This window comes from Bufo bufo, chromosome 5 (assembly GCF_905171765.1).
Source record: "Bufo bufo chromosome 5, aBufBuf1.1, whole genome shotgun sequence".
Classification (NCBI taxonomy): domain Eukaryota; kingdom Metazoa; phylum Chordata; class Amphibia; order Anura; family Bufonidae; genus Bufo; species Bufo bufo.
The window spans coordinates 290,117,648-290,133,506 of record NC_053393.1 but is presented as its reverse complement, the minus strand read 5'-3'; the positions used below and the strand labels follow the sequence as shown (position 1 = coordinate 290,133,506).

General features: G+C 44.3%; 1 protein-coding gene across 1 annotated transcript in view; it reads right to left on the bottom strand.

Moving 5' to 3' along the window:
* Nucleotides 1–15,859, bottom strand: part of NDUFS6 (NADH:ubiquinone oxidoreductase subunit S6) — a 146,998-nt gene that overhangs the window by 34,253 nt on the left and 96,886 nt on the right. Inside the window, exon 3 of the mRNA XM_040433071.1 lies at nucleotides 2,003–2,125. Within this exon, the coding sequence (XP_040289005.1) occupies nucleotides 2,003–2,125 (123 nt within the window). The remainder of the gene's footprint in view (nucleotides 1–2,002; nucleotides 2,126–15,859) is intronic.

Below are 15,859 nucleotides of genomic sequence, written 5' to 3'. Positions count from 1 at the left end.
GTCAAAATACTCATTTGCCTAATAATTCTGCACATAGTGTAATGCAGACAAGTGCTGTTGCTCATTAGCTACATTCCCACCTACAATCGTGGCCAAAAGTTTTGAGAATGACACAAATATTAGTTTTCACAAAGTTTGATGCTAAACTGCTTTTAGATCTTTGTTTCAGTTGTTTCTGTTAATTACACGCACTTCATACGTTTAAAAGGCTTTTATCGACAATTACATGACATTTATGCAAAGAGTCAGTATTTGCAGTGTTGGCTCTTCTTTTTCAGGACCTCTGCAATTCGACTGGGCATGCTCTCAATCAACTTCTGGGCCAATTCCTGACTGATAGCAACCCATTCTTTCATAATCACTTCTTGGAGTTTGTCAGAATTAGTGGGTTTTTGTTTGTCCACCCGCCTCTTGAGGATTGACCACAAGTTCTCAATGGGATTAAGATCTGGGGAGTTTCCAGGCCATGGACCCAAAATGTCAACGTTTTGGTCCCCGAGCCACTTAGTTATCACTTTTGCCTTATGGCACGGTGCTCAATCGTGCTGGAAAATGCATTGTTCTTCACCAAACGGTTGTTGGATTGTTGGAAGAAGTTGCTGTTGGAGGGTGTTTTGGTACCATTCTTTATTCATGGCTGTATTTTGGGGCAAAATTGTGAGTGAGCCCACTCCCTTGGATGAGAAGCAACCCCACACATGAATGGTCTCAGGATGATTTACTGTTGGCATGACACAGGACTGATGGTAGCGCTTGCCTTTTCTTCTTCCGACAAGCCTTTTTCCAGATGCCCCAAACAATCAGAAAGAGGCTTCATCGGAGAATATGACTTTGCCCCAGTCCTCAGCAGTCCATTCACCACACTTTCTGCAGAAGATCAATCTGTCCCTGATGTTTTTTTTGGAGAGAAGTGGCTTCTTTGCTGGCCTTCTTGACACCAGGCCATCATCCAAAGTTCTTCGCCTCACTGTGCGTGCAGATGCGCTCACACCTGTCTGCTTCCATTCCTGAGCAAGCTCTGCACTGGTGGCACTCCCAATCCCGCAGCTGAATCCTCTTTAGGAGACGATCCTAGCGCTTGCTGGACTTTCTTGGACGCCCTGAAGCCTTCTTAACAAGAATTGAACCTCTTTCCTTGAAGTTCTTGATGATCCTATAAATTGTTGATTGAGGTGCAATCTTAGTAGCCACAATATCGTTGCCTGTGAAGCCATTTTTATGCAACGCAATGATGGCTGCACGAGTTTCTTTGCAGGTCACCATGGTTAACAATGGAAGAACAATGATTTCAAGCATCACCCTCCTTTTAGCATGTCAAGTCTGCCATTTTAACCCAATCAGCCTGACATAATGATCTCCAGCCTTGTGCTCGTCAACATTCTCACCTGAGTTAACAAGACGATTACTGAAATGATCTCAGCAGGTCCTTTAATGACAGCAATGAAATGCAGTGGAAAGTTTTTTTTTGGGATTAAGTAAATTTTCATGGCAAAGAAGGACTATGCAATTCATCTGATCACTCTTCATAACATTCTGGAGTATATGCAAATTGCTATTATAAAAACTAGAGCAGCAACTTTTCCAATTTCCAATATTTATGTAATTCTCAAAACTTTTGGCCACGACTGTACTCTTTGTACTTCAAGTCTCCTCATGAGCTCCATTCCTACAGAGATTTAGCTGAAGAGCACATTAAACTGTATTCAGGATCATAATCCCTTACAAGTGGAGCAGAGGATGAGGCAGCTCTAAAGCTCAGTATTCTGAAGTAACTTCTCTTCCTGTGCGATTAAAACAGGTTTTGTGAGCACTAATAGGACGGCGGCCATTTTATTTCCCCTAATAATTGCTCCCTAGACAAAACAAGCCGTTCTAACTAATGAAAGGTACTTGGGAATATATTTATAATAAAGTATTTTCATAAACCCTTTAAATGTCTTTTCAAGCGTGGTCATTAAAGGGTTAAGACAAGTAGGACAGTCGCACAAATAGGTGAACTCACCAAGTTGATATAAACTTTGGGGTGACCTAGAGCTCCACCTCCACCATCACAAGATACTATTCTGCTTTCAGCTTCATTCACAGGCTGCTCTGCAATCAAGTTGATAGCAAATTGCTCGTTTACCTGCAAAGCCAAATAGTACTGTTAGAGGAAATGATGCACAGTTTGCGTTCTTATTCTATTAATCATTAAAGGGCTTCTGTCACCCCCCAACCCCCGATTTTCAGTTTTTGACTTATTATATTTGTTAATGTAAGCAGATTCCATATATGCCCCTCTTACCTCGGGCTGTGCAGTAATTACAGTAAAAAAACATACTTTTGTGATATGTAAATTTCTTCACTACCAGCAAGTTGGGCGGACTTGCTGGTAGCCGCCACATCCTCTGTTTGAAAAAACGCCCCCTCCTCCACTTGATTGACAGGGCCAGCGAGCGCTCTCCTCCTCTCGCTGGCCCTGCCTGCAGCCTCAAATCCTGTGCCTGCGCCGTACCGGTCGTCATTCGGCGCAGGCGCACTGAGGGAGGAGCGGCCAAGCGAGCATCCTTCTCTCAGAGCGCCTGCGCCGAATGATGACCGGTACGGCGTAGGCGCGGGATTTGAGACTGCAGGCAGGGCCAGCGAGAGGAGGAGAGCGCTCGCTGGCCCTGTCAATCAAGTGGAGGAGGGTGCGTTTTTTCAAACAGAGGATGCGGCGCCTACCAGCAAGTCCGCCCAACTTGCTGGTAGTGAAGAAATTTACATATAATAAAAGTACGTTTTTTACTGTAATTACTGCACAGCCCGAGGTAAGAGGGGCATATATGGAATCTGCTTACATTAACAAATATAATAAGTCAAAAACTGAAAATTGGGGGTTGGGGGGGTGACAGAAGCCCTTTAATATTAAGGCACTGTATATTGTATACATGATAAATCCTATGCCCTTTAAAATGCCACGCAAATTCAAATATAAGGACAATTTTTTTATATATAATCTGTTTTGTAAGCCCACAAACCAGTAAAATAAACAGGTTGGTCACAACCACAAATTTTCCTTGCATTACACTGCAATTGTGAGTAGCTTCTTTCTGCTGAGCATAGGTCTCTCTGTCTCCTTACGGGGGTATTCTTAATAGATACATTAAAATAATGTACTGTTTCAGTCTGCTCATGCTGATGGATAAGACGGCTAACCACACATAGGCTGTGTTACAGTTTAAAGTAATGTGATGTCTCAGTGACTGACAACACAAATACCTTCCAGGTTACTCTCACAGACATCAAAGCACCGACTGTGGCAGCAGTAAGAAGTGTCAAGGCATCTATCTACTTTGTGGGACAGCCATGCGATGCCTTGACACTTCTGAATGACAAAAGGGCCATACTACTGTCACTTAATGCATGGCTTTCAAGGCATGGATGACCTATTATTAATGCTTAGTCTCTGAAAATCAATCCTACTGGAGAAATACGCACACATGCTTTCTAGCAGAAAAATTAGCAGGGATGGAAAATCAAATATTTGCTGTGGTCAACAAAGTGGTCAACAAATAGCACAAAACTGAATCTGCATTGCAAATAACTTTCATCTGGTAGAGTTCAGTTAGGCTACTTTCACACTCTCATTTGGTGCGGATCCATCATGGAGCTGCACAGACTGATCTGTTCAGATAATACAACCGTCTGCATCCGTTCAGAACGGATCCGTTTGTATTATCTTAAACATAGCCAAGACGGATCCGTCTTGAACACCATTGAAAGTCAATGGAGGACGGATCCGTTTTCTATTGTACCAGATTGTGTCATAGAACGGATCCGTCCCCATTGACTTACATTGTGTATCAGAACGGATCCGTTTGGCTCAGGTTCGTCAGAAGGACACCAAAATGCTGCAAGCAGCAGGGGATAACTATTAGATCGGTGGAGGTTATAGGATTGGGACCACCAATTATCACAAGAACAGGGGCCCTGTACCCCATGGAGGCCCCAAAACAAATACAGCATCCAGTCAGGTATACACGCTGCCACTCCATTCATTTCTATGGGAGTTCAAGGGATAGCCGAGTCCAGCACACTCAGCTATCCCTGGAATTACAATCAGATTTAATATAAAATGTGTTTGTAATTTTGCACTTTAATTATAAAAGACATAATAGTCTACATGGGATAACCCCTTTATGGATGCAGCCTAATTTGGGCCTCACCCTCTTAACGTATAGTAACATGTACGGCATTAGTGTACAGAGGATGTATGGAGCGAGTTAACTACAAACCGGATTCCAAAAAAGTTGGGACACTAAACAAATTGTGAATAAAAACTGAATGCAATGATGTGGAGATGGCAAATGTCAATATTTTATTTGTAATAGAACGTAGATGACAGATCAAACGTTTAATCCGAGTAAATGTATCATTTTAAAGGAAAAATAAGTTGATTCAAAATTTCACGGTGTCAACAAATCCCAAAAAAGTTGGGACAAGTAGCAATAAGAGGCTGGAAAAAGTAAATTTGAGCATAACGAAGAGCTGGAAGACCAATTAACACTAATTAGGTCAATTGGCAACATGATTGGGTATAAAAAGAGCTTCTCAGAGTGGCAGTGTCTCTCAGAAGCCAAAATGGGTAGAGGATCACCAATTCCCACAATGTTGCGCAGAAAGATAGTGGAGCAATATCAGAAAGGTGTTACCCAGCGAAAAATTGCAAAGACTTTGCATCTATCATCATCAACTGTGCATAACATCATCCGAAGATTCAGAGAATCTGGAACAATCTCTGTGCGTAAGGGTCAAGGCCGTAAAACCATACTCCACTAACTTGTGACAAAAAATAAAAACTTCCATGAACTCACTATGCCCATCACGAAATACCTGGGGGTGTCGTCTTTCCAAAATGGGGTCACTTGTGGGGTAGTTATACTGCCCTGGCCTTTTAGGGGCCCGAATGCGTGAGAAGTAGTTTGAAATCAAAATCTGTAAAAAATGGCCGGTGAAATCTGAAAGGTGCTCTTTGGAATGTGGGCCCCTTTGCCCACCTAGGCTGCAAAAAAGTGTCACACATCTGGTATTGCCGTACTCAGGAGAAGTTGAGCAATGTGTTTTGGTGTGTCATTTTACATATACCCATGCTGGGTGAGATAAATATCTCGGTCAAATGCCAACTTTGTATAAAAAAAATGGGAAAAGTTGTCTTTTGCCAAGATATTTCTCACCCACCATGGGTATATGTAAAAAGACACCCCAAAACACATTGCCCAACTTCTCCTGAGTACGGGGATACCAGATGTGTGACACTTTTGCAGCCTAGGTGGGCAAAGGGGCCCACATTCCAAAGAGCACCTTTTGGATTTCACCGGCCATTTTTTACAGATTTTGATTTCAAACCACTTCTCACGCATTCGGCCCCTAAAATGCCAGGGCAGTATAACTACCCCACAAGTGACCCCATTTTGGAAAGAAGACACCCCAAGGTATTTTGTGATGAACATAGTGAGTTCATGGAAGTTTTTATTTTTTTTCACAAGTTAGTGTAATATGAGACTTTGTAAGGGAAAAAAAAAAAAAATCATAATTTTCCGCTAACTTATGACAAAAAATAAAAAAATTCTAGGAACTCGCCATGCCCCTCACGGAATACCTTGGGGTGTCTTCTTTCCAAAATGGGGTCACTTGTGGGGTAGTTATACTGCCCTGGCATTCTAGGGGCCCTAATGTGTGGTAAGTAGGTAAATGACCTGTGAAATCCGAAAGGTGCTCTTTGGAATGTGGGCCCCTTTGCCCACCTAGGCTGCAAAAAAGTGTCACACATGTGGTATCTCCGTACTCAGGAGAAGTTGGGGAATGTGTTTTGGGGTGCTATTTTACATATACTCAAGCTGGGTGAGAGAAATATCTCGGCAAAAGACAACTTTTCCCATTTTATTATACAAAGTTGGCATTTGACCAAGATATTTATCTCACCCAGCATGGGTATATGTAACATGACACCCCAAAACACATTGCCCAACTTCTCCTGAGTACAGCGATACAGATGTGTGACACTTTTTTGCAGCCTAGGTGGGCAAAGGGGCCCACATTCCTTTTATGAGGGCATTTTTAGACATTTGGATCCCAGACTTCTTCTCACGCTTTAAGGCCCCTAAAATGCCAGGGCAGTATAAATACCCCACATGTGACCCCATTTTGGAAAGAAGACACCCAAAGGTATTCAATGAGGAGCATGGCGAGTTCATAGGATTTATTTTTTTTGGCACAAGTTAGCGGAAATTTATTTATTTATTTTTTCTCACAAAGTCTCCCTTTCCGCTAACTTGGGACAAAAATTTCAATCTTTCATGGACTCAATATGCCCCTCAGCGAATACCTTGGGGTGTCTTCTTTCCGAAATGGGGTCACATGTGGGGTATTTATACTGCCCTGGCATTCTAGGGGCCCTAAAGCGTGAGAAGAAGTCTGGAATATAAATGTCTAAATATTTTTACGCATTTGGATTCCGTGAGGGGTATGGGGAGTTCATGTGAGATTTTATTTTTTGACACAAGTTAGTGGAATATGAGACTTTGTAAGAAAAAAAAATAAAAAATTCCGCTAACTTGGGCCAAAAAAAATGTCTGAATGGAGCCTTACAGGGGGGTGATCAATGACAGGGGGGTGATCAATGACAGGGGGGTGATCACCCCCCTGTCATTGATCACCCCCCTATAAGGCTCCATTCAGATGTCCGTATGTGTTTTGCAGATCCGATCCATGTATCCGTGGATCCGTAAAAAACATACGGACATCTGAATGCAGCCTTACAGGGGGGTGATCAATGACAGGGGGGTGATCAATGAGTCTATATGGGGTGATCACCCCCCTGTAAGGCTCCATTCAGACATCTGTATGTGTTTTGCGGATCCGATCCATGTATCCGTGGATCCGTAAAAAACATACGGACATCTGAATGCAGCCTTACAGGGGGGTGATCAATGACAGGGGGGTGATCAATGACAGGGGGGTGATTCAGGGAGTCTATATGGGGTGATCACCCCCTGTCATTGATCACCCCCCTATAAGGCTCCATTCAGATGTCCGTATGTGTTTTGCGGATCCGATCCATGTATCCGTGGATCCGTAAAAAACATACGGACATCTGAATGCAGCCTTACAGGGGGGTGATCAGGGAGTCTATATGGGGTGATCAGGGGTTAATAAGTGACAGGGGGGGTGTAGTGTGGTGTTTTGTGCTACTTATTACTGAGCTACCTGTGTCCTCTGGTGGTCGATCCAAACAAAATGGACCACCAGAGGACCAGTTAGCAGGTATATTAGACGCTGTTATTAAAACAGCGTCTAATATACCTGTTAGGGGTTAAAAAAATCGCATCTCCAGCCTGCCAGCGAACGATCGTCGCTGGCAGGCTGGAGATCCACTCGCTTACCGTGCGCGCATTCACAGGAAATCTCGCGTCTCGCGAGAGGACGCGTATATGCGTCCACCCAGAAGAGCAGGGCCGCCGCCAGGACGCAATCCTGCGTACGGCGGTCCTGAGGTGGTTAAAATGGAGTGTGGCAAAATGGAAGACTGTTCTGTGGTCAGACGAGTCACGATTCGAAGTTCTTTTTGGAAATCTGGGACGCCATGTCATCCGGACCAAAGAGGACAAGGACAACCCAAGTTGTTATCAACGCTCAGTTCAGAAGCCTGCATCTCTGATGGTATGGGGTTGCATGAGTGCGTGTGGCATGGGCAGCTTGCATGTCTGGAAAGGCACCATCAATGCAGAAAAATATATTCAGGTTCTAGAACAACATATGCTCCCATCCAGACGTCATCTCTTTCAGGGAAGACCCTGCATTTTTCAACAAGATAATGCCAGACCACATTCTGCATCAATCACAACATCATGGCTGCGTAGGAGAAGGATCCGGGTACTGAAATGGCCAGTCTGCAGTCCAGATCTTTCACCTATAGAGAACATTTGGCACATCATAAAGAGGAAGGTGCAACAAAGAAGGCCCAAGACGATTGAACAGTTAGAGGCCTGTATTAGACAAGAATGGGAGAGCATTCCTATTTCTAAACTTGAGAAACTGGTCTCCTCGGTCCCAGACGTCTGTTGAGTGCTGTAAGAAGGGGAGATGCCACACAGTGGTGAAAAAGGCCTTGTCCCAACTTTTTGGGGATTTGTTGACCCCATGAAATTCTGATTCAACATATTTTCCCCTTAAAATGGTACATTTTCTCAGTTTAAACTTTTGTTCCGTGATTTATGTTCTATTCTGAATAAAATATTAGAAGTTGGCACCTCCACATCATTGCATTCAGTTTTTATTCACGATTTGTATAGTGTCCCAACTATTTTGGAATCCAGTTTGTACTTGAGCTTGTTCCATACATGGTGGTGTCGGCTGTATAATACAACAAGCACCTGTCCGTTAAAATTATTTTCCAGGAATAATTGATAACCAAAGACCTGTATCACCTATTGAAAGATTCATACTTGCCTGATCCTTGCACGTTGGTTACAGTTACCAGATCTACTGGTCCCCAGCTTTTTCTCCAGCCAGGGCATAGACACCGTTAAAGCCAATTATTTGGCTGTAATGGCAAACATGACATGTCCATTCCCCAAGCAGAAGAAAACAAGGCAGCGACTGGAGAATGGGGAAACAGTAGACAGCGCACAGGACCAGAGTGGCAGTAACCAGGTATGAATCTTTCAGTAAGCAAGATACCAATTTATACAGAACAATGCTCTGTTGGATCTAGGTAATAGTGACCACAATATACTTATATTGCCTCTAAATTATAAGGAGCAAACTTTGTCAGGCAGAGCAAAAACAGAGAATTTTAAAAAGGCTAATTCCCCTGGGTTGAGGGCAGCATTTCAGGGCATAGACTGGGAGCAGCTACTGTCACATAATAATACTGAGGATAAATGGAAGAGCTTTAAATCCACATTGAATAATTGCACAAAAAAAATTATTACTTTAGGTAACAAGTATAAAAGGCTAAAATTAACCCCCCCATGGCTTACAGCTACTGTAAAAAGGCAATAAATGACAAAAAAAGGCATTTCAAAAATACAAATCTGAGGGGAGCTGTAGCCTTTGAAGTTTACAAAGGGCTTAATCTGTAAAAAGGAGATAACATTTGCAAAAATACAAAACAAAATAGCAAGTGGCAAAACAAATGGCCAAAAATTCTTTAAATATATAACATGCTAAAAAAAACTGAGGTCTGAGCAGGTAGGCCCCTAAATATTGGTAAAGGGGCTTAGTCACTGAAGATGAGGAAAAGGCAGAGTAACTAAATGTGTTTTTTTAGCTCTGTTTACACAAAAGAAGAGAAAGGAGCTGATATCTGTGGTGCTGGGGCTGTTAGTACATCCAGTAATATACACAATTGGCCAACTGTAGATATGGTCCAAGTTATGTGAAATAACGTAACTGAACAAGGCTCTGGGTCCAGATGGATTACACCCAAGAATTCTTAAAGAGCTCAGTTCAATCATTGATGTGCCCCTGTTTATAATTTTTAAAGATTCTCTAGGTACTGGTACAGTGCCAAGTGACTGGCGCAAGGCAAATGTGATGCCCATATTTCAAAAAGGATCTAGGTCCTACACAGGTAATTATAGACCAGTTATTTTAACTTCTGTTGTGGGAAAAATGTTTGAAGGACTCTTAAGGGACTATATACAGGAGTATGTGACTGTAAATAATATTATGAGTGATAACCAACATGAGTTTACCAAGGACAGAAGTTGTCAGACTAACCTGATTTGTTTTTATGAGGAGGTGAGTAATAACCTGGACAGAGGGGTGGCTGTGGATGTAGAGTTTCTGGATTTTGCAAAGGCTTTTGATACTGTCCCTCATAGACGTTTAATAGGTAAAGTAAGGCTACTTTCACACTAGCGTTCGGGGCTCCGCTTGTGAGTTCCGTTTGAAGGCTCTCACAAGCGGCCCCGAACGGATCCGTACTGCCCCAATGCATTCTGAGTGGATGCGGATCCGCTCAGAATACATCAGTTTGGCCTCCGCTCAGCAGGCGGACACCTGAACGCAGCTTGCAGCGTTTTCGTGTCCGCCTGGCCGTGTGAAGCCAAACGGATCCGTCCAGACTTACAATGCAAGTCAATGGGGACGGATCCGTTTGACGTTGACACAATATGGTGCAATTGCAAACTGATCCGTCCCCCATTGACTTTCAATGTAAAGTCAGGAGTCTCTATTAATATACCATCTCTCCAATCCGATGGTATATTTTAACTTGAAGCGTCACTATCACCATGGGAACGCCTCTATGTTAGAATATACCATCGGATTTGAGTTACATTGTGAAACTCAGATCCGACAGTATATTCTAACACAGAGGCGTTCCCATGGTGATGGGGACGCTTCAAGTTAGAATATACTGAGAACTGTGTACATGACTGCCCCCAGCATCTGCCAGGCAGCAGGGGGTAGACCCCCCCCTCCTGTATTTAACTTATTGGTGGCCAGTGCGGCCCCCCCTGCCTCCCCAGTATTAATTGTAACCAGTGCGGCCCCCCTCCCTCTATATTCATCGGTGGCCAGTGCGGATTCCCAATATTAAATATGACCAGTGAGGCCTCCCCCTCCCTCCCTTGTATTAAATATGACCAGTGCGGCCTCCCCCGTATTAAATATGACCAGTGCGGCCTCCCCCTCCCTCTATATTCATTGGTGGCCCGGCCAGTGCGGATTCCAAGTATTGTGACCAGTGCGGCCTCCCCTCTCCCCCCCCCTAATTAAAATCACCCCCCCCCCCCCAATCATTGGTGGCAGCGGAGAGTACCGATCGGAGTCCCAGTTTAAATCGCTGGGGCTCCGATCGGTTACCATGGCAGCCAAGACGCTATTGCAGTCTTGGCTGCCATGGTTACTTAGCAACAAATACCAGCATTATACTTACCTGAAGAGCTGCGATGTCTGTGTCCGGCCGGGAGCTCCTCCTACTGGTAAGTGAAAGGTCTGTGCTATAGGCAATGCGCCGCACAGACCTTTCACTTACCAGTAGGAGGAGCTCCCGGCCGGAAACAGACATCGCAGCTCTTCAGGTAAGTATAATGCTGGTATTTGTTGCTAAGTAACCATGGCAGCCAAGACTGCAATAGCGTCTTGGCTGCTATGGTAACCGATCGGAGCCCCAGCGATTTAAACTGGGACTCCGATCGGAACTCTCCGCTGCCACCAATGATGGGGGGGGGGGGGATTTTAATTAGGGGGGAAGGGGGGGAAGAGGGGAGGCTGCACTGGTCACAATACTTGGAATCCGCACTGGCCGGCCACCAATGAATATAGAGGGAGGGGGAGGCCGCAGTGGTCATATTTAATACTGGGGAGGGAGGGAGGGGGAGGCCGCACTAGTCAAATTTAATACGAGGGAGGGGGAGGCCGCACTGGTCCTATTTAATACTGGGAATCCGCACTGGCCACCGATGAATATAGAGGGAGGGGGGCCGCACTGGTTACAATTAATACTGGGGAGGGGGGGGGCCCGCACTGGCCACCAATAAGTTAAATACAGGAGGGGGGGGGGGCTGCCACAGTTCTCAGTACATGTACACAGTTCTCAGTATATTCTAACTTGAAGCGTCCCCATCACCATGGGAACGCTTCTGTGTTTAGAATATACTGTAGGATCTGAGTTTTCCGAAGTGAAAAATCAGATCTGAAATAAACAGTTATGCAAACGGATCCGTTCTGAACGGATGCAAGTGTTTGCATTATAGGAGCGGATCCGTCTGTGCAGACACCAGACGGATCCGCTCCTAACGCAAGTGTGAAAGTAGCTTAAGGTGTATAGGCTTGGAAAGTATAGTCTGTAATTGGATTGAAAACTGGCTGAAGGACCATGTCCAGAGAGTTGTGGGGTTATAAGTGGTGTACCCCAAGGTTTAGTGCTGGGTCCTCTGTTATTTAATTTATTTATTAATGATATCGAGGATGGGATTAAGAGCACCATTTCTTTTTTTACAGATGACACTAAGCTATGTAGTACCGTGCAGTCTATGGAAAATGTCCATAAAATAAAAGCTGACTTGAACACTCTGAGTGATTGAACCTCATTTGCCAAGTTGATGCCCAATGTGGATAAATGTAAAGTTATGCATCTTGGTAGTAATAATCTCTTCATATGTCCTAGGGGATGTAACACTGGGAGAGTCACTTATAGAGAAGCATTTGGGTGTCCTTGTAGATGGTAGATTAAATAAGCATACAATGTCAATCAGCTACTTCTAAGGCTACAGATGTAGTAGGGTTAGCACTCCAGCTCTTAACTCGTACCAGGATAATGTCATGCACTAAATGAGGCATAGACTAGCGAGGCAGGGGTGTTATACTACCACTTTACAAAGCGTTGGTGCGGCCTCATCTGGAATATGCAGTTCAGTTCTGGGCACCAGTCCATAGAAAGGATGCCCTGGAGCTGGTGAGAGTGCAGAGGAGAGCGACTAAACTAATAAGGGGCATGGAGGGTCTTTGTTATGAAGAAAGATTAAAATAATTAAATGTATTTAGTTTTGAGAAGAGACGTCTAAGGGGAGACATGAGTAACCTATACAAATTTTTAAATGGGCCATATAAAAAAAAAATATGGTGAAAAACTGTTCCATGTAAATTGCCCTCAAAAGACAAAGGGCACTGCCTCCGACTGGAGAAGAAAAAGTTCAGTCTCCAGAAGCGTCAATGTTTCTTTACTGTAAAAACTGTGAATCTGTGGAATAGACTTCCTCAGGATGTGGTCACAGCAGAAACAGTGGAAAGTTTTAAAAAGGGTTTAGATGAATTCTTGAAAGTAAACATTAATTATGCTTATGAAAATGTGTAGAAATCTGAGTCTCACTTCCTTCTGGGATTCACGTCCCCACCTATCCCTTTGGTTGAACATGATGGACTTATGTCTTTTTTCAACCGTATTAACTATGTAACCATGTATGTAACTAGAAAATACCTTTAAAAAACAATGAATGTCTTCATTTAACACCTTGCCAGTAAAGTAAAGAGACATACCCTATTAAACAGGAAAGAAAATGCCACTGAAGTATAACCACTAGCAAGTGAACACTCAGCACGCAGTAATGAAGCCAATGTGTGTGTGTGTACAAACTGTATAGCGTATTTTTCGCCCTATAAGACGCACCGGCCCATAAGATGCACCTAGGTTTTTGAGGAGGAAAATAAGAAAAAAATATATATTTTAAGCAAAAGGTGTGCTTTTGGTGGGTTTTTAACTAATGGTGGTCTGTGCATGACACTACTATGGGGGATCTGTGGATGGCACTGTTATGGGGGATCTGAGGGGGGCATCGTTATGGGAGGGTGATCTGTGGATGGCACTGTTATGGGAGGGTGATCTGTGGATGGCACTGTTATGGGAGGGTGATCTGTGGATGGCACTGTTATGGGAGGGTGATCTGTGGATGGCACTGTTATGGGGGAGATCTGTGGATGGCACTGTTATGGGGGGAGATCTGTGGATGGCACTGTTATGGGGGGGGGGGATCTGTGGATGGCACTGTTATGGGGGGGGGGTGATCTGTGGATGGCACTGTTATGGGGGGTGATTTGTGGATGGCACTGTTATGGGGGGGGTGATCTGTGGATGGCACTGTTATGGATGGGGATCTGTGGATGGCACTGCTATATATGTCACCCACATATCCCCCACCCCATAACAGTGCCATCCACATATCCCCCACCCCATAAAAGTGGCATCCACAGATGCCCTAATATACCGGAGCTAAACCTGTGGAAGGGGCCGGTGGCATGCAAATGCGGCGGGGCCGGTGCGGTCACTGTACTCCGGCCCCGCCGCTCACTCACTTCCTTAATGCCTAAACCTTTTATAATAATAACTTTAATTGAAGTTCCGATCCCCAGCCCCATCTGTACTACTTACTAAATGTCCTGTAGCAGGCAGAGCAGGGCGGGCGGCCGGCCAGAACTCACTGATGTCACGTGCCTGCGCCGCCTACTTAATGAAGTAGGCGGCGCAGGCACGTGACGTCAGTGAGTTCCGGCCGCCCGCCTGCCCTGCTCTGCCTGCTACAGGACATTTAGTAAGTAGTACAGATGGGGCTGGGGATCGTAACTTCAATTAAAGTTATTATTATAAAAGGTTTAGGCATTAAGGAAGTGAGTGAGTGGCGGGGCCGGAGTACAATGACCGCATCGGCCCCGCCGCATTTGCATGACACCGGCCCCTCCTCCCTCCAGCTGATACATCACAGTCTGCGATGCTGCAACATCGCAGACTGCGATGTAAAATGGCAGCATTCGCCCCATAAGACGCATGGGCATTTTCCCCCCACTTTTGGGAGGGGGGGGGGGGGGGAAAGTGCATCTTATGGGGCGAAAAATACGGTATACATCACAGTAGTCATGAAAGTGCTTACTGCACAGTCAAAAACATGTTTAACCCCTTCAGGACATGGCTATTTTTCACCATCTTGACACAGCCAAATTTAGCAAACTTGACAGGTCACCTTGACATGTGGTACTAGCTCTGGAAGGCTTTTAAATTATCCAACTGATTCTGACCTTTTCATACTTCACGATAGTATAGTCGCTATTTTTTACCTTTATTTTTACAAAGAGTGTCCACACGATAAGTCATCAATATCATATTGGGGATGGGGACAGAGGAGCTGCAATTACACCTGCTTAACATCGACATTGCAGTGACAAACAGGTGTAATTGCAGCTCCTCTGTTCCCAATGACTTCAATAGCAAAGAGGAGTTACACGCAGCCTGCTCCTTTCCATTGAAGTAAATGAGGACGAAGGAGCTGCAATTACAACTTTTTGCCACTGCGATGTCGAGCAGTTAAACAGTGAAGAAAAGGCAGAGGTCATACGAGAGCTGCGTTTCCGTCAAACAGCTGATTGGCAGGGGTGCCTGAAGAGGTCAGACTCCCGCCAATCTTAGTCTATTTTCACACTCGCGTTTTGGCTTTCCGTTTGCGAGATCCGTTCAGGGCTCTAACAAGCAGTCCAAAACGGATCAGTTTGCATTCTAATGCATTCTGAATGGAAAAGAATCCGCTCAGAATGCATTAGTTTGCATCAGTTCAGTCTCCATTCCGCTTTGGAGACGGACACCAAAACGCTGCTTGCAGTGTCCATCTGATGAAACTGAGCCAAACCGATCCATCCTGGCACACAATGTAAGTCAATGGGGACGGATCAGTTTTCACTGACAATCTCGCACAATAGAAAACGGATCTGTCCTTCATTGACTTTCAATGGTGTTCAAGGCGGATCATCTTGGCTATTTAAAAGATAATACAAACTGATCCGTCCCGAACGGATGCAGACGCCTCTATTATCTCAACTGATCAGTCCATGACATATCCGCACAAAACGTGAGTGTGAAAGTAGCCTTATACTGATAAATCCTGAAGACAGGTCATCCATATTCGAAATTGGCCAACCCCTTTAACAGCAAAGCAAACTTCAATATTTATTATCCCGAGCAGCTACAGAAACACCCCATAGGTGGTCGTAAACTGCTGTATGGGCACATGGCAGGGTGTAGAAGGGAAGGAGCGCCATATTTTGTTGTAATTGTTATTGTCGGGTGTTATGTCGCATTTGAAGAGACCCCGAGGTACATATATAGTGGAAACCCCCGAAAAAGTGAGTTAATTTTGGTAACTTCACAACCGCCAAGGAATTTTTTAAGGGGTGTTGTGAGCAACAGTTTCATAGAATTAAGAAATGCTTGGCTGTGATAAAAGAAAAACATTAAATGCTGCATTAGGCCCAAATGTTTCAGTTTCACAAAGGTTGACAGGAGAAAAAGTATCCTTCAATTTTTTACCTATTTTCTCATATATGCTCGTAAACTGCTGTATAAGCA